The 19,652-nt window shown below is 44.4% G+C and overlaps 1 protein-coding gene across 2 annotated transcripts in view; it reads right to left on the minus strand.

Moving 5' to 3' along the window:
* The window catches only part of LOC119389244 (cytochrome P450 3A7), a 366,480-nt gene that overhangs the window by 223,854 nt on the left and 122,974 nt on the right, over positions 1-19,652 (minus strand). For both annotated transcript variants that reach the window (XM_037656451.2, XM_049413487.1), the window contains exon 2: positions 12,528-12,739. In XM_037656451.2, coding sequence (XP_037512379.1) covers positions 12,528-12,698 — 171 coding nt within the window. In that variant the 5' untranslated portion in view covers positions 12,699-12,739. The remainder of the gene's footprint in view (positions 1-12,527; positions 12,740-19,652) is intronic.

Here is a 19,652-nt window from a genome sequence, read left to right on the forward strand (position 1 = left end):
GCCCCCTGAAGAGAGGCGCACGTCATTGTCATTCAGGGCAGCCCTTGCAGTGCATGGAAAGGCGCGCTCGTAAGTTCGTCTGCGACGACACGCCCCCTCAGGTGTCCTGGTGTTTCGCACTTGCATGCGTACTGTGAATTAATGTGGTGAGAATTTGATTTTGGTGTTTGCGAAGTTGCGAGGTGCGTTTCATCGTTGGTGAACGTGTTGGCTACGGTGTTCAACGGACAACAGCACGAGGCGGCTAACATTTCATGCCGAACGCTTTCCTCGGCACTCGCGGAAACGATGTGGTGTTCCATGGATGCAATAGCAACACGCGTACGCCTGGCGAGCCGTCTCTTCTAGATAAGACACCGGGGCAACGGTTCGGAGTATTCTGCTTGCTGGACTTTTGCCCGGTTTCCTTCGTGAACACGCGGTGCCTACTATACATCCTGTTACCGGTGAGCAGATCGCTAAGTTATCTGTCGCGCTACAATCGCTATAATTCGCATCTCTTGATAAGTTGCACGCACGGTTAACTTATCGGAACAAAAGGCAAAATATAGTGCACGTAGTCTACGCACTTTTTGTACTTACTATGACATTTCTTGCTCATTGTGTAGGGTGTGTAATTGCGTTATTGTGACCATTGAATAAAACTGAAACATCATTATTTTGGCTTGACCAGGCGTCATTTCTTCTCGTTAGAACTGAAGGACACATGCAATGCGCTCTTTAAGTCCCACGCGCATGTGCAAAGCAAATAAGCAACGCTGCAAACATGAGAGGTACGCTGTTGCCTACTTTATTCACGCTGTGGAAGATGACACGAACGCAGAATAAAAGCTCAAAGAATAAAGTTTCCTGGTAAAACCAAGGCGAATTGCACGACGGTACACTTAAACACCGCTGTTTAGTCACGGTTGGATATTAGTTTAGCTAGCGTTGGCTTCAAGCGCATTCGCCAAGGGCTTGCCGGCTCGCCGTAGCGCGAGTCCTTAGCGATCAGGGGCCTAAGAAGAATATTTTGAGGTCATATTTCGCGCTAGGGCCAACAAAATGACGTCACTTTTTTACCGGATATTGCGTCACATCAGCTTTATTTTTTGTGCCGCCGGAAGTGTTCCCTCCTCACACAGATGGGGCTAAGCCCCATGAGCAGCTGATGAGCAGCCATTTTCTGAACGTATGGGCGTCTATGGAAGCTTCGATACCATTTACTTTTACCTTGCACTGACGTTTAAGCCGTTCAGGCAGTTGAGGCATTTGAGGGTCGTTATAAAAGAAGTTCTCGAAGCGCAGTGTGTAATGCCGAAATAAGTTTGTTGCGCGCATGTATTTTTACCGCGTTGATTAATATTACGTGCCGGTATCGTCGCTGGAAGTCGTGGAATGGACACGTACTTACACCGCGTGTCGGGACGGACGCATCGTTGTTTGACATGGAATCGTTGACGGCCATGTGTTGTCGTAGCCCCAACGAGCGCGAAGCTTTGAACAAGATCACAAGCGCGCGCCTTTTGACGAGACTCGCCACAGCGAATATCGCACTTCGGTGAGTTAAGGAACGTTGCCAAATCGCGTGACTGTGCATGACGACATTGTGTAGGTAAGATTGCCCGAGCGGCCAGCTGCCATAACAGAGATAGTGTGCAAGAGGAAGTGTTTGGTACGAAAGTATGCGTTTTACTAGTGTCTCTGCCTTCTGTGGTGTTCGTTATACGTTTGCGCGGAGCCGTTGCCATGTGCGTCGATTACAGCTAAAAAGAGCGTGAAGAATACGCGCTGCATTACGCGATGCTATGCTTGTGTTATGCAGGCCTTGTGTTGTTGCGCCCTTCTTCCTTGACTGTATGCAATGCGGCATCCTTGCATGAAATGACGTGCACATGCCTTGTCACTATAAAATTGAGTCTGCTTTTAAACATTACTGCTCACCCCGTACCCTTTCTATGGTGGAAATGCAGCAGACGTTATCGTTCAGTAAGCATGGTTACCCGCCACGGTGGTCTAGTTGTTAAGGTGCTCGACTGCTGACCCACAGGTCGCGGAGATCGAATCCCGGCCGCGGCGGTGCTCGCTAAGTGCTAAGGGCTCGCTAAGTGCTTGAGGCCCGTGTTCTTAGATTTAGGTGCACGGTAAAGAACCCCGGGGGGTCAAAATTTCTGGAGCCCGCCACTACGGCGTCGCTCATAATCGTGGTTTTCGGATGTTAAACCACATCAAGTATTGTTATAAGCATGGTTATAGTTAACTAACGTGCAAATCAACTTTATAAAAGTAGACGGGTGTGCAGATAGAGAGAAACTCGTACACACACGGCGCGGTCATGCATACGCATAGTATAGAGGAGGCTATGGTATAGGCACCGTGCAGACGTAACTCCGCTGCCCGAGCGAAGGTGTCCCTAGCGGCGAGAAGCGCAGATTTGGCGGGATGCTCTCACGCGCTCGCAATGGGGTCAAATCGAGGCACTATGCCCTTTACGACGACTATACTTTTCGTACTTTTCGCGCTTGGCCAGTGACGAGATCGACGGTCCGTCCGCGTTATCAACGCGATCAGTCAGTCGCAGGTGGTGGACGATAAGAATAATATAAAACATCGCTCCGCGATTGCACCCTGCTCGCTTTACGCTCCCGCTGTGACGGCGCGAGGTATTTTCGCGGGCAGTTCGCTTTGTGTCGGTTGCGCTGTTCGTAGGAATGCCGAACTCCAGGAATAATTGCTGCGTTGTTGGCTGCAATAACACCTACAGGAATTCTCCGGGCACGCGTTTTTACCGGTTTCCATTTAGAGAATGTGAATGGTATCGGCGTGAACGGTGGATCGCACTCGTTCGACGACAAAAGTGTTTTGTGAATAGATGAGGTATATTTTTCTGTGCGAGTGAGAATTTTATGGATGCTACATTGCACTACAGCAACGATGGGTCTAATTGAACACCCAGGCCGTACAGCAGAATATGCAGCAGGCACTTTGTAGAAAATGCCAAGAGGCACACCCAGCGTACAATCCATCGATATTTTCTAAGCGCTACAGGTTCATACAGATGGAAAGCGTTTTTTCATCCAGTGGCCGTGACAGCGCAATTGCTGGGGTCGCCAGTTTCAAGCTGCCGCTGAGTTCACTGCCACGTTAGCCCGAGTGTGATAAGCTCTGATTGTTTAGTGAGCGAGGCGGCCCGCGTTACACGTGCGCAGTTTCGCTCAACGGGCTCGTCACCTCCGTTGTCTTCCCCCACGTCATGCATTTTATGTTGCCGCGTTCGCCTGAGGACACACGAGGTCTGGCGAAAAGAAGCACACGCGCTAACGCTACGTTCTGTGACAGCCGCTAAGAATTTGACGTCTTTTGGAAGCAAAGGGGAAATAAAACTCCTCAAGCGAAGCACCAATGCACGGCGCAGTGGCTTGCCGCCGCCTGCGTCGTCTGCTCCCTTATCCCGCCAAATCTGCTGCCGCGGCCGCTTTGGCGCTGAAGGCAGCGCGCGACTGTGGCGGCTCCTAACGTATGCACGGTGCCCATACGCCATGCTGCTGAGAGGCTATGTGTTCGTTGCTGCGTCGCCGTCTACGGTGCCGCGCTCGCTTTTGCAAAGAATGGACGTAATTGTTCTATAGTAAAGCTTTTAGTCTGTCTGTCGCGGATCGCAGCTCTTGGGTGTGTACAGACACAACCAAATCAATCGATTAGCCAAGGGAAAGCATAGCGGACTTTAATTGTTGGCTTTAACTGTAGTGTAGTAATAATGGCCTAAATCGAAATGGCATAAAGTGAACGGAAAATCGCCCTTTGCGTTGATGGTATCTAAACGCCCGATGCTCAGCCGTTTGAGCTACGACGGAAAGCGCTTCGCCGTACACTTCGCTGGGTATTTATGTATATGTAGTCCCTTGGAGTGTTAGCCAGTGCCACTCGTACTCAAGGCGGTGAGTGTGGAACACTCTTTTTGGCAGAGTGCGTCACGTGGCACGCGATCTTTCCATGAGGCGGCGGCTGACCGATAAAACGTCGCATGCGAACTTGAGGCATAAGTCAGCCGGGGCAAGGACTTCGCGGTGAATGAAAGAAAAAAAAGGGGATTTTTCGAGGGCCTCGTTTCTTTTTTATGCACAACCAGAACGATCGAAAAGATCCCCTTCTTTCGTAGATTCAGCGAGGGCGTCGCCCCGGTAGACTTAAAGCATCAAGTTAGCATGCGACGGTTTATTGGTCAGCTGCCACGTGCTGCTAAGACCCCGCCGTGGTGGTCTAGTGGTTATGACGCTCGACGGCTGATCCGAAGGTCGCGGGATCGAATCTTGGCCGCGGCGGCTGCATTTTCGATGGAGGCGAAAATGTTTGAGGCCCGTGTACTTAGATTTAGGTGCACGTTAAAGAACCCCAGGTGGTCCAAATTTCCGGAGCCCTCCACTACGGCGTCTCTCATAATCATATCGTGGTTTTGGGACGTTAAACCCCAGATATTATTATGACGTAGTGCTAAGATCAAGTGCCACGTGATGCCCTCTGTCAAAAATGAATGTTCCAAACTCGCCGCCTGGGCTATGTGCGGCGCTGGCTGAGACTCCTAGAGATTACAAATGCATAAATACCCAACGAAGTAACCGGGGAAGTGCCAGACGCGTTACTAGAAGGTTATGGATTCACAATTTGATGGATATACGTATGAAGGACTAACACGAAAAAATCGCCGCGGTGGCGGTCTTGCCATGTATGTGAAAAGACAGATTCAGTATGACGTAGAACGGGAATATAGTGTCATGAATGAAAATGTAGAATGTCTTGTCATTCCTATAAAATGTGGGTACTTCTGCGTTATGTATAGGCCGCCATGCGGCAGCAAAGGCCATTTTCTCAATTTTGTGGAAGACCTGTTAAACAATCTAAGTAACACTGGTTCTATGTTTGTAATTATTGGCGATGTGAATTTTAACATGCTAGGCAATGATGTAAGTACAAGAGCATTTAACAACATAATAAAATCCTATGCATGTGGAAACCTAGTCAACCTACCTCCTCGGCTCACGGCTGAAAGTGCCACGCTACTTGACGTTTGCATCACAAATGTGTCTTGCCTTAGCGCTTCTGTTGGTCTGTGAACGCGGGATATCAGCGATCATCTGCCAGTTTTCTGTTTCCTGCCGTCGATAAAAGCCCAAGCCATTAAAACATGCACTTCCTTTTATCGGTGCATTAATTCTCATTCGCTAGAAGCTTTTCGCTCGCTTGTCCAAAAAGTAAACTGGGAATTCGTGATGACTACCACGGACCCTAATAAAGCATACAATCTTTTTTATGACAAGCTCAAACATTATTACGATCGGGCTTTTCCTCTTAAATCCAGTAGGAAACGCAAAAACAAAAACAGAAAACCATGGGTTACTGTTACGCTCTTGAACCGAATAAAAATTAAAAACAAATTATACCACTCTTTTGTCAAAAGCCGAGATCTGGCTAAACCATCCGAGTTTAAAAGTTATCGTAATAAGCTTTAATACTGATTTAAAACGTGCTAAGCTACAGTACTACGAAAATTTGTTTTCCAGGATTTCAGACAACTCAAGAAAAGTCTGGCAGGCTGTAAATGATATTACTGACAGAAAAAATACAAGTAATACCATACAGGTAACGTCGGCTCAGGGCACTCTAAGCGATGAAACAGCTGCTGAAGCACTAAATGCTCAGTTTATACGCAGTGGTGAATATGTATTACCAGTTGGCCTGTCGCACACTGTGAAGCTGGAAAGAAAGAGCCTTCTAAACTCTATGGTTTTTTTTCCCCTACAACAGCGCATGAAGTTGAAAAAATAATTGGGAAGCTTAAAAATGATTGTCCTTCAGGTAACGACGATATAGTTTCACTTCCAGTCAAACACATTGCAGACATAATTTCTGACCCCATTGCCCACGTTGTTAACTCAATGTTTGAGTGCGGTATATTTCCCGATGTGCTTAAAATAGCTCGAGTATGCCCAATTCATAAAGGAGGAACAGATCATAGTACCAACAGTTATCGGCCAATCTCCGTGCTACCTGTATTATCTAAAGTTTTTGAAACAATAATGAACGTCCGCATTGATTGCTTCATGACAAAGTACAATATTTTGCGCGAGGCACAGCACGGATTTCGAAAAGGAATATTGTGCGAGAAAGCGCTACTGAAAGCTAAACATGAAATTACAGAGAACTTTGAACAAAGGTTGTATTCTATAGGCCTATTCATAGACTTGAGGAAAGCTTTTGATTCGGTGAATCATGACGTACTTTTAGATAAGCTGCACGATTATGGTATTCGTGGTGTTGCACTAAAATTGGTGCAAAGTTACTTAACAAATAGGTACCAGTATGTTACAATCAATAATGTAAAATCACAGCAATTAAAAATTGTAAACGGTGTTCCTCAAGGGTCTATATTGGGTCCGCTATTGTTCAATGTTTATATTAATGATCTTGCTCTCATTCCATTTTGCCAACAACTAATAATGTATGCCGACGATACTAATGTGTTTTTTGCCGACAGTTCATTGACCGTGTTGCAAAGTACAGTTAATACTTATTTAGATCAGCTATCAAATTGGTTGCACATTAATAAGTTGCAGTTGAATGTGAACAAAAGTAAGTATATAATATTTGCGCCAATTAATAAACCACGTAATTGTAAAACTACCTTGAAGTTTCGGGGGGCTGAACTGGAACAGGTGCGAACACTAAAATTTTTAGGTGTATGGTTTAAAGAGGATCTGTCATGGAATACTCACGTTACTAACGTTACGGCTGATCTGAGCAAAATTACTGGTTGCTTCTTTAAGATACGCGACATTGTACCCATGTGGTTAAAAAAAGGTGCTATATTATTCGTTATTTTACTCTAGGCTCTCGTACTGTATACTAGTATGGGGCACTACCTATACCCAGAATTATAAGAAACTTATTATTTTACAAAAAAGGGTGCTCAGATTTTTCGAAAATTACCACGGGAAGCCGCAACACTTGAGTTCAGAACCTTTGTTTCTGCGATATGACCTACTGAAGGCCTCTCAGATTTATTATTATAAATTATTGCAACACATAAAAGCTAATAAACTGCCCATCGCATATGAGCCACAAGCGCAAGCTCATTATTCGCTTCGTAAGACACTTATTCGAACCACGCGGACAAGAACCTATTATGGCAAACAGCACATTGGTTATCAAATCCCGGCATTGCTAAATCGTCCAGAATTTACTGATTTCAATACACTTCCTAAGAGTTCGTTTAAATCATTGCTAATTGAAAACAAAATTGCATATAGATAACTTCCTTCTAATTCCACTAATTATCTCAAAGTATGTTTTACTGGAATGCTACTGATGTTAGTGATGTATAACTGAATCGGACAATGTGTTCAACTTTTACAAATGTGTCATTGCTTCGTGTCATTTGCTGTTATATTTTGTTATATTGTAATATGGTAATGTACCAGATGTCTTTATTGTACAAATAATCTGTTCGCTGCAGCCAAATTCGTGAACGGAGCAGGAGCCTCTGTCAGGCCTTGGTGCCTTTTGCTCTTGCCACCTTTCTGTAATGTTACAGAAGAAATAAAGCCTTATTATTATTATTATTATTATTATTATTATTATTATTATTATTATTATTATTATTATTATTATTATTATTAGATCCCACCGACGGAAAGGGTGATGTTTCGTCCACTGTAATCAATTTCAACGTACGCCACTATTACTACACTACGATTAAAGGGACACTAAAGAGAAGCAATGAATCGGTTTAGATCGATAAATTGGGCTCTGAGAACTCCAATGTCGTTAATTTCGCCACCATAGGTTTATTAATAGAGGAGAAAAACAAGGTCAAAGTTTCATTTTTAAATTTCGCGCCGAAACCTTCCCGCGTGACGTCACTGATTTCAAAGTGTATTTATCTTATTTTGGCGACATTTGTTCAACAAAATTACCCCAAACCTGGTATGTCAAGTCTCTGGCCCCCTCAGAGGACAATGTACTTCATTTTTACCGATTAGGAACTACGTAGTCCCTAGTAGAGGCCATCAAAACATATAACGTCACGGCGAATGGTGCGGAAACTTCAAGGTGGCGTCGCCACCCACATTTTGTTTTTGCATATTTTCTTGCTTACTAAGCATCTTCTCGCAGCAAGCGTGGTGGTTTTGGTATCGTGAAAGAGTACTTTCCTAATATGAGAAAAATCGTTTTGCTCTTTAGCGTCCCTTTAAAGACGACAGTTAATGTCCGCTATCCCTTCCCAGGCTTAATTGTCTGTTCGATTAATTTGGTTGCGTCTAACAAAGAAACGAGGCCCTCGAAAAAAATTCCCATTCGCTCGTTCATTAGGTTTATACACGAGGATCACTGTAAGGCAATGCATTTGTCTGAAACAAGTTTTGAACTCGTAGTAACAGTAAGTACACACATACAACTACAAACTTAATTCATTCGAAGTAGCACACCAGGTACATGAAAATTATCGTTGGTGGATGTGCGCTTCAGTTCAATTAAACTTGTTAAGCGAGTGCATGCTCTCCTTGTTGCTGTATCTGTGTGAGAAAAATTGGGGCAAATACTGCTCCTGCCAATCCATATTTTCTTCGTTTGATGAACCATACATAGTCTGTCTAGTAAATGTTCTGTTAACGGAGAAGTAGCTTCGTTACATTGTATGCAAAAATGGGTCTGCATTTATTTTTCGCGCATGCTTTGTCGTAAGTTTTTATATTTTTGTATCTTTTTCTGATTAAAGCTCTGTTGTAAGTCAGCGGTTGTGCTTGTCATTCTTTTCTGTGTGCTTTGCCTGGTTTTCTTTTCCAGAATTTATTGGGATAAATTTATACATCAGTAATCTACAGGAACTGCCTATAGGCAATCTGTAGACCACAGTATATTTGTGAGGTAATAAATCCGTAGACACTCTATATACTGGGTCATAGGAATAGCCTAGAATAATCTACAGACATTTTTCTGTGGATAGTTTATAGGCAAAAGTGAACCAAAGTAAATTTATGAGACTATAGCCTTTTGTTTATAGACATTCTGCAGACGTCGGTCTAAACGCATGAATTTTTATTTATCTACAGACCTTCTATAACCAATCTATAGACTTAGACTTTCTTGTAAACTAGTCTATAAAAACGAGTGTGGCCACTATTCCATAGACTGTCTATAGACCAGTCTAAAGAACACAGCTATAGAACGTCAATTGATTTTATCGACAGATGTCTACAAACTCCATATAGACTGTCCAAACATATTTTTGTAAGGGATATGTTTGCATACCGCTCAGTAAACGCCCTCATGCCAGCAACAGTGGAGATCGCTCGCCGAGGCCGTCGCGTGAATGGGGTTTGCCCATCCAAGCGACCGCTTGCGCGAAGACGATCTACGTCGCGTCATTCGTCGCTTTCGCGTGCATTTTCGCGTATATGGGGTTTGGCCTTCACGGCAGTGCCTGAACGAAAAAGCAACTCCTTTGTGGGGAGGCCGCTTCTGAGCGATTTTTCAATTGTATTTCCAGTGCTCGCTGTTTAAACATACCGTTCGAGGACCGTTCGTGTACACGATATGTAACGAACGGTCCGTTTTCACTACTATCTGTAACAGCTGTTGCCCTCATGGCCGTGTCTGTGTGTATGATCACAAGCATGTGGAAAACTTGAGCCTTTGACATCAAGTGTCCGCGGTGCCGAGTGATATCTCTTTGAAATTTGCACCGAGCCAGTGTCACCATCGATGCCTCGCCCTTAGGGCGATTCAGCTACAACGTCTTTCTTATTCATGTTCCCTGTTAATTTAGATTAATATATTCTAAGCGGGAGATGTAAGCAAGTGCATACACACATTATCAATTTGAAATCGCTTACTGAAACACGATTTAAAATTACATTGCACGTCGTCGTAATGAAAACAGAAAAATGCATATTTGTTGAAGAACATCTTAATTAACATATTACCTTCTGAAAATGTCATGAAAATGAACAAATATAATGAGCTAGCGAAAGGGCTACAGCTAATTCGCAAAATAGTTTTAACAAAATTGGTTTCTGGGCACAGTGCTTCGTATATGAAAAGAATGGTGAAATACTGTATATTGAACAGCAACAAAAATGAAAGCACTGCAGTGGGCCCTGCTATTTGTGTCTTGAAAAACCACACCATCTCCCGCTAAAGGAGACCATGAGGCGATGCGAAGCAGTGTTTCGGCATGTAGAGCCCGCGTTTCAGAGGTGGAACGGTGAGGGGGAAAGTGGAGAGGGGAAGTGGGGAGGGGCGGGGAAAGGGGAGGAGGAGAGATGGCAGGGGAGGGGAGGGGTGGAGAGGGAAAGTGGAGGGGGATGGGAAAGGGAAATGAGAGGGGGAAAGGGAAGGGGAGAAGTGATGTGGAGAGGGAAAGGTGAGAGAGGGATTGGAGAAGGTTTGCGCATGCGCAGTAAGGGTGGTCACGCCGCACACCACCACCACCGCCGGATTGAACTCCGCTATAAGATGCTTCACATCTAAAAAGAGCTGTTGTACTCTGTTCACTGTTTGCCCATCGTCCCGCTTCAAAGCTGCGCTTTCCAGTATTCCACGAAATACATTGCCCTTTGCATTGTAGCAACGAAGGCGGAAAGAACCACACAGTCCTTGCAGTACATCCACTCAGTGAGCCATAGAGTGCGACATACTTACTGGAGACATCTTTTTTTTTTATTCACACTTCACCTACATCGCCGTCAGGCATTGCGTAGGGGAGGTACACATAGGTTGCACATTGCGTAGGGGAGGTTTAGTTCTAATGTGAGCATGCGAGTTACGAGGGGAAATATATATGTGCCATGTGCGCCAGAATGTGTTAATGAGATATAAAAAAACGCATTCCTGCTCAATTTCACATTGTGGTTCAATTAATTAACGAGCACCCTTAGTTCTTTTAAATGCGAATGCATTTCTTAGTCGGGTGTTGTCCTGCGTACCTGGCCGGCGTGCGCACAGGTGTTATCTCTCCGCGCGCGCTCCTCCTCGCCCCTAGCAACAGCTGCGCCGCGCCCAGCAACCGGAGCAGGTGGTGAGCGGCGGAGGGTAAGGGAGAGGAGGAGTGTACCCGGTGAGGGCGCTCGCATCGCGAAGAGAGAGCTCGGGCGCTCCTCCTCTCGCGCTCGGACCTATATGTATTATGCAGGGAGCGCGCGCTTTGGTGTCTTGATAGCGATGGAAGTCGGTGAAGTCGAATGTCTCGCGGCAACGATACCACTAGGACGAAGTGTAACACAATGCAAATCGAGCTTTACGCCTCTACGTGCGCACTCTCGTCTCTCAACATTAAATAATCGCACACTCATCGGGTGCACCCAAATGCATTCGCATTTCCTCACGATCCTCTTCGGGGAGGTGCGGCTTTTTTTTAACATACCTTACGGCTAGGACCCAATGGGGCAATAAGGAGTGCATGCTTAGATGTTATATAAACAAAAAAAGGTAGCAAAATTGCATAAAGTACACACGTCTGATAAAATTTCCATGAAAAACCTTATTTTCAGCAAAAAATTAAATAACTCCACTTTAGCTTCTTTCTTTAGACAGTCTATAGACCGGGATTTGACAATAGGAAATAACACCAATTTGTCAACTTTTGTTTATAGACAATCTATACACTGGGATTAGACAAAAAACAAACTTCTTCAACTTAACTTTTGCCTATAGATTGTATATAGACTAACAATAGAAAAAAAGAACCATACGCTTTTTAAAACTTTTGTGTATAGACAATCTAGAGAACGCAAGTAAACAAAAAATGACCCGTCATTTATAAAGTTTTGTATATAGATTGTCAAAAGATTTTCTTTAGGCAAAATACTAAATCTTCATAAAGACGAACTCATCTACAAGAAGTCTACAGACACTCTATAGACTGTCTAAATCCATTTTTGTAAGGGTAATGCGCGAAAGTTTTATTTAGCTGTAACTACCTCAGGTGGCCTGCAAGTAAGCAGCGACATCTTTAAGACGCGTCTAGAACAGTTGCTCTAGCGCGCTGCTTTAACGTCATTAAAGTATACATTGAGGTGGCGACTACATCTACAGGTCGCTGCTTAAGGCAGCAGCACCCGTGAACCCGAACTTATTGGTCCACACGGTGCTGCAGCGCACGGTGTGCATCGGACTTTTTCAGACTCATCACTCAGCCACTAAAGTCACCATATTTTGCGAAAGAAAAACACAGGCGGACGCAGCATTGAGGCTAGCCATGGTTATAACGCATGTTAGACTGATCCATGTTTCATAGGACAGACGAGCCGGAGAACATGTCTGCTACAGCGAGGTAGCAGGGGCTGGTAAAGGCGAGAGTCAACAACCGGCGTCTGAAATATTCTTGAATTGTGCAGATGACACGAGGTGAGGCATGCGCGCAAAGCAAGGGTTCTATGTGAAGCACGGTGCAATAAGTCGGTTTATTTGGCAACTTCTTGGGGACTTGTATGTGCACTTACTCTCAGTCCCTCCTATTTCAAGCCTCCTTAAGCCTGCTGGCGTGAACTCACTTCTATGCGGTCCTCCTTGAGCTGCAAGTAGTTTCCCCAGAAGAAGTCTGGCTCGGGTCCCGGGATGCCATGACGTCGGAAGTGGCCTAGCTTCCTCTTCCGTCGCAGGAACCACGACAGCGAAGCGGAAAACACCACCAGCAGAAACGAGAATAGCACCTCCGCCCACATCACTTCGACCGCTGGTGTTCTTCGCGCAGGTCTTCGTTTTCCTGCGTCAGGTCATGGACATGCTCAATTCGGTTCCGATAGACAAGGACGAAGAATGGAAGCACGCTAAAATAAGAATTATACAAGCACGCGAAACTCTTGTCTTTTCGTCTTGTCGTAGTTTCTTTTTCCTTATCAGGTAACGCTGTTTCTCAGTACGTTATGCCTGTAGATAATGTATAGGTAGGGCTCCGTGTTTTCGGTGCTTATATTTCTTGAAAATCGGCGGGTGTTTATCGGAGTTTATATTCTTGGCGGAAATTCAGCGTTTATCAGAGTTCATTTTTCGCAAATCCTTAATTCTCCGAAATTCGGAGTTTTGCATTATTGTCAAAATCCCTAAAATTTTAGATCAATTCATATCTCAGTACTAAAACATCAAAACACACGAAGCACATTTTAAGGTTTGAATGCACAAAAACATATATGCACAAGCGAAATACTTCAACACAAAACACCTCTATTTGTGCATATAACAAGCTTAGCTTAAAGCATATTGTAAAACGCGCAAGCATACTTTGCGAGGTTTCTGTCAGTGATCGAAGTATGCTCTTTTCGATTGACGACTCTCAGCTTTGAAAATGCCCTTTCAACGTTACCGCTAGAAACCGGAAGCGCCAGAAGACGCAGCGCGCAGCGAGAAAGCACTGACCACTGGACATTGTGAAGTCTACAAAACGACAGGGGTTCAACAATGTTACATATTTCATAGCACTGATAGTTCGCAAAAACATGCTCATGTCGTCAGTTTCAAGAATGACTAATTGAAAAAGTAGACGCATAGGTTTAGAACGCGCAGGGCAGCTCATGATTCATTTGGATTCACAATTTGAACACAGTACCAAGACAATTCTTTGGTGCATTGGAGTTGATCGCACAGGTTCCTCTCAGATGTATGTCTTCACTTTTCAGAGACAGCAGCGTATGGTATCGTGAATGTCTGCGACAGTCGATAAGCGGTCATTCTCGTCAAGGAGGTCGAACAGGCTTGTGACATCTGATGCGAAGACCTCGGTTGGATCACGCCATTGACTGATGAGCGCGTGCAAACGAACCCCCAGATGAGATAAACTTGGTGTGCAAGGGTACTCTCTGCATTTCCTTAATGATTGAGAGCACAGCACACGAATTGGTCTTCAGAAACATCATCTCAACGAGCAAGTCGTGTACGGCTTCAGGCAACGAAAAAGGACTCTTGAGCTTCTCACACTTCGTTCGCTTGGCTTTGTCGCTTCCCAAGAAAAACATAATGGCGCGCCAGTAGTCCAAAATATCTTCTAGAGCTTTATGAAGAGAGAACCACCTCGACGGACATACGGTTTTCAGCGACATCAAGGACATGCCCATGGCCAAGCACACAAGACCAAAACTTAGGGCGCAGCTCCCGCGACGACTTCAACAGGGCAGGTAAGTGCACGACAAACTATTGACTACGTTAAACGAGCTCGTCCAGATTCCATCCTTCAGAGCGTTGCTGAGTGGGTGGCGCGGATCTTTGAAGTGAAGCGCCTTGAATTCGGGGTTGGAGAGTTGCAAGTACTTGTGAAGCTTCTGCATGTAGGAAGCTAAGTCGGAGCACAATACAGCTACGTCGCCAAATACAGCTACGCGCGGTAAACATTAAATCGGTCAAACCAGAAGTTGTATCAATGAGCGCTTAGAACTTGCCCTTTCGATAAAGAACGGAGCCAGTAGAATAAAAAGTTGGGCGAATTGGTGTTGGTCCAGGTCATACTGGCCCTTGAAATCAGAGTTTATCGGATAAATCCGAATTCTCAGAAATTTTATTGGCGAATCTTTATCGGACTTTTTTCGGATAAAACCGAAAAGACGGAGCCCTAGTTATAGGGTTGCATTGGAGCGGTTAAAAATGCTTGATTCTCGTACCCCATTTCACAGAACTAACTCGAATATCGCGCTCCTGAGTGCATGCACGGAACGAACATTTTAGCATAAGAATTCAAGCAAAACTGCGCTATAAATAAATAAGCAGTAACAAGCAATTACGCCGAAAATACTAGAGTAGTGCACTAAGACAAAAGAAAGAAGGCAACACAACACGAATGTTTGCATAAATAGTGATTGTAGGAGCTTGTCTATAGTACCTAAATGTCAGACGTGAGAAGTTTTCTTTTTTTGCTTTATTTTTACAGAGTAGACAATTATCATAATCTTAAGGTCACGACTGAACAGTTGCTGTGCGACCAACACGGTTCAGACAAGAACCATATCGGATTACTGGCGTGCAAGAAGTGCGTAATAAACAAACTCTGAGGTGCTACGCTTGTATTTACTTGAACACGCGGGTTTGATTCCCCTATGCGTCGATATAGGTTCACGTTAAAGGGACACTAAAGAGAAACAATGAATCGGTTTAGATCGATAAATTGTGTTCCGAGAACTCTAATGTCGTTAAATCAAGTTCGAAGTTTAATTTTTAAATTACGCGCCGAAATCTCTCCGCGTGACGTCACGGATTTCAAAGTCTATCGTATTTTGGCGCCATTGGCTCAATAAAATTACCGCAAACATTTTATGGTAAGTCTACGGCCCCCTCAGAGGGCAATGTGCTTCATTTTTACCGATTAGAAACTATGTAGTTCCTAGTAGGCGCCGTCAAAACATGTGACGTCACGGCGATAGGTGCGGAAACATCAAGGTGGCGTCGCCACCCACATATGTTTTTTGCGCGTTTTCTCGCTTACTAAGCGTCTTCTCGCCGCAAGCGTGGTGTTTTTTCGTGTCGTGAAAGGGTACTTAACTAATATGACAAAAACCGTTTCGCTCTTTAGTGTCCCTTTAAAGGGGTCCTGCAACACTTCTCCAAGTAGCCATGGAATGACGTCACTAAACGAGCTCACTGCTTGACGAATCGACTGCCGCAAAAATTTTTAGAATCCGTCCAATACGAGCGGTGTTGCAAACGCTCTGTAATTGCTTTCTCGCTTCTCTCGTCCCGCTGGAAGTAAGCAGGGAGGGATGGCACGGGGGAACAAGGTACATCACGCGAGCCTCGTGACATTGAGCACTTGTTCTCTTTTTTTCTTCGAACGCGCGGCGTACTTTCAGTGCGATCGCGCCTATCGAGGGTTGTCAAAGTGAACAAAGAAGATGTAGGTGACAGCGGAAGCATTAGGGCGATGGCCGCCCGTGGGGGAGAAGCGAAAGAAGCATCAGGCGTGACAAAGGCAGATACAGTGGTCATTCCGGAAAGTAATTTTGAGGGGGGGAGGGGACAAAGCGGACTCACGCTAGTCACCTAGTCAGCAGCCTGGTGCAGCTTTCGGAAGGACTGTCTGAGTAGGTGATTATCGCCGGTAACTCGAATTTAGTTCGATGCGCAGAGGCAATCAAGGAGACGGTGAAAGGCCATAAAAGAGTTTCGATAGGGAGGTTCAAAGGACATACGCTGTGGTCAGTCATGAGGCAAGCGAGTGAAAAACTCGCAGCTAAAGCTCACAGACCTAACCTCGTGGTAATTTCGGGGGGGGGGGGATAAATGACGTCTGAAACAAAGGATCGTGAGGACTAGCGACGACCTTGGTGAAAAGGGTGGATGACATAGGCGCCGTGTTCCCCCAGGTGCAGATTGTAGTATGCACAGTACCGGAGGCACCAATGCGCAACCGCAACTTGCAAAGAGCGGTTGTCGATGCAAACAAAGACATATGGCGAATTAGTCGAGCGAAAGGTTTCGAGGCAGTGAAAATAAACAGGGAGGTGCACAGGTGGCGTGTTTTCCAAGGAGACAGAATTTACTTCTATAAGAGGCTTGGTGATGAGGTGGGCTGGCGACTGGCAGGACGCGCAGTAGCTTTCCTGGGGGCACGCGGGCCCATCCGAGTCCGGGGTAACTAGTAACAAAGAAAACAACCAGGAGGACTCTGACAGTATTGCGAAAAACTAGAAAAAAATTTAAAAGAAAAAAAGAGGAGGCAATTGTTGGATTTAGTTACATAAACATGCAGGGTGGCAAAAACAAAGGCAAAATGCTGAGAGATTGAGGTGCAGTTAAACAAAGAAGAGAGAGGCGTTCATGCGGCTACAGAAATACATCTCAGAGACTCGGAAGATCTACCAAATATTCACAGTTATATTTGGGAAGGGTGCAACAGGATCATATCACAAAGAAAAGGTGGGGGTGTAGGATTGCTAATTCACCGCGGAGCCAAATGGGCTAGAGTGAAACAGACGTGTTCAGAGCACCTCTGGCATTTGAGCGCAATAGGTGGAAAGAAAACGTGCCTAGGGGTAGCCTACTTGTGGATAGGGAATAAATGCAAAGAAAAGAATCGGGAGATAGCGAATTGCATGAGTGCGGATATTAAGGGATTTGGTAATGGGGCCGAAATCATCCATCTATGGCACATGAATGCCCACATACATGACCTTGACGGATATTCAGACACCAATGGGAAGTTATTGCTAGATCTCTGCGAGCAACATAGTCTGGATATAGTTAACACGGGGCCTAAATGTGATGGGCAGATCACGTAGGAAGTCGGAAACAAACAATCAAGCATTCACTGTTGTCTCATGACTGAAGGAATTTATCACAAACTGAGAGAAATGAGAATAGACGAGGAAGGGACTGAAAGCTTGGGTAGTGATCACGAACGAATAACATTACAAATGAGATATAAAACTGGAAATAAGTGCATAGAATCAAAGTCTGGCAGCTCGTATTGAAACGACAAACATATAACAAATATAGCCGCAAGAGTAGAGGAAGAAGTAGGCAAAATACCTGGCAAGGACGGGGAGTATAGTGAGCTGTTATATCTAATGATGAAAGGGATAGGGAAATAGAAGAAAAAAAACATGGTAAAGATGACATCAACAAGCTCATAATCAACACTGGTTCCCGATATGTAAAACGTCGTCGTCAATAATAATAATAATAATAATAATAATAATAATAATAATAATAATGAATCAATGAATCAATCAATCAATCGTTTACTTAACGTGCCCAGGAACAACCGTAAGGTCTTTGTACTGGCGCAAGGAAAAAGAAACAAAGGCCTACATTCATAATAAAATATTAGGGAAAAAAAACGTTATAAAATTGCACATATACAACTATGCGCAGGAAAAAAAAGACAACAGTGTACGAGGCTATGTAAGTACAGTGCAAAGCTCGGCGCAGAACAACGACTGGGAGCTGTGAAAAACATCGAGCTCCAAAAAGTAAGCATTGTAAAGATGTTGTATCCTGCCAATGGTCGAAAGAAAAAAAATTATAATAAAAAAGTCAACAGTGTACAAAGCTATGCAAGTACAGTGCAAAGCTCGGATCAGAACATCGACTGGGAGCTGTGAAAAACATCTAGCTGCAAAAAGTAAGCATTGTAAAGACGTTGTATCCTGCCAATGGTCGAATGTTCACAGAGGCAGGCGGTTACATGAAAAGGTCTATTCTCTCTGGTCAGCTTACGTGGAATTCGTAAATTAAGACAGTTGAGCAGTACAGGGCAAGATATGATACCATGCACAAGCTTGTGAAGAAATAACAGATCAGCGCGATTTCGTCGGCAGCAAAGTGATGGCAATGATAATAATCCAGCAGCGTTAGAACGAGATACAGAGTCATTTCTAGCGAAACGATGGTTGTAAATGCTTAGGAATTTTTTCTGGACTCGCTCAATGGCGTTGCTGCTGGAATTAGGAATGACATTCCAGATCACAGATGCATACTCAAGTTGAGGAAGACATAGCGCGGTGTACAATTTTCGGAAGGGCATAGGAGAACTGAATTCTCTAGACATTCTGCGAACACAGCCTAGGGTGCGAAGACCCCGCAAAGCAATACGCTTAGCGTGAGCAGAAAAGTGTAAGGTGCTATCAAAAAGAACACCTAGATCATTGATCTCACATACCTTACACAACGACACAGAATTGACAGAATATAAAAATGGCACACTAGATGTTTTTCGAGTAAAACTCATTACCTTGGTTTTTGAAATATTTAGGGAGAAGTTATTGCTCCTGCACCATTCAGAAAAAGAACACAAATCAGACTGCAGCAAGCGACAATCGATAACTGAATGAATTTCCTTAAATATCTTTAAGTCATCGGCATACAAAAGGAAAGAAGCATTCCGAATGACAGAAGAAACATCATTAACATAAATTAAAAAGAGGAGTGGGCCCAGTACCGACCCTTGAGGAACCCCACTAGTAGCTTTATACAAAGAGGACGTTTGGCCATTAACGGCAACATAACATGATCTATCAAGAAGATAGCTATGGAGGAGATTCACAATTGAAGAATCAACATCAAAGTGTGCAAGTTTATCCACAAGCAGCGAATGGCTGACAACGTCAAAAGCTTTGCTGAGGTCACAGTAAATAGCGTCAACCTGTCCTCTCTGCGAAATAGGCGTGGAGACTTCCATCATGAAACTGGCAAGAATAGTCACAGTTGAGCGGCCAGCGAGAAACCCATGTTGATTCACAATCAATGAATTTTTTTACATCAAAAGACAATATTTTGTGAAGAGCAAGCTCAAAGATTTTGGATGCGGCACAAAGAAGGGAAATATGGCGGTAGTTCGAGACATCACTTTTACAGCCAGACTTGAATACTGGGAAAACACGAGCAGTTTTCCACATGCTAGGAAAAGATGAAGCATGCAGACACTTATTAAATATGGTAGTCAATACTGGTACAAGTATACTGCCATAGGCTTTTAGTATGGCAGAGGGGATGCCATCTGGGCCAGCTGAAAAGGATGGTTTCAGGCGCTTAATGCATTCTGAAATGGAACCTTCATCTAGCGACACAGCATCAGCTGTGCCAACTGCCTTAACCTGTCGACCGTTACTAGCTACAGAGGCTGGAGACTTATAAACAGATAAGAAATGCATGGCAAAACAGTCAGCAACGGCTTGAACTTCTACTCCATTTGGGTC

The sequence above is a fragment of the Rhipicephalus sanguineus genome, chromosome 1 (genome assembly GCF_013339695.2).
Source record: "Rhipicephalus sanguineus isolate Rsan-2018 chromosome 1, BIME_Rsan_1.4, whole genome shotgun sequence".
NCBI classification, from domain to species: domain Eukaryota; kingdom Metazoa; phylum Arthropoda; class Arachnida; order Ixodida; family Ixodidae; genus Rhipicephalus; species Rhipicephalus sanguineus.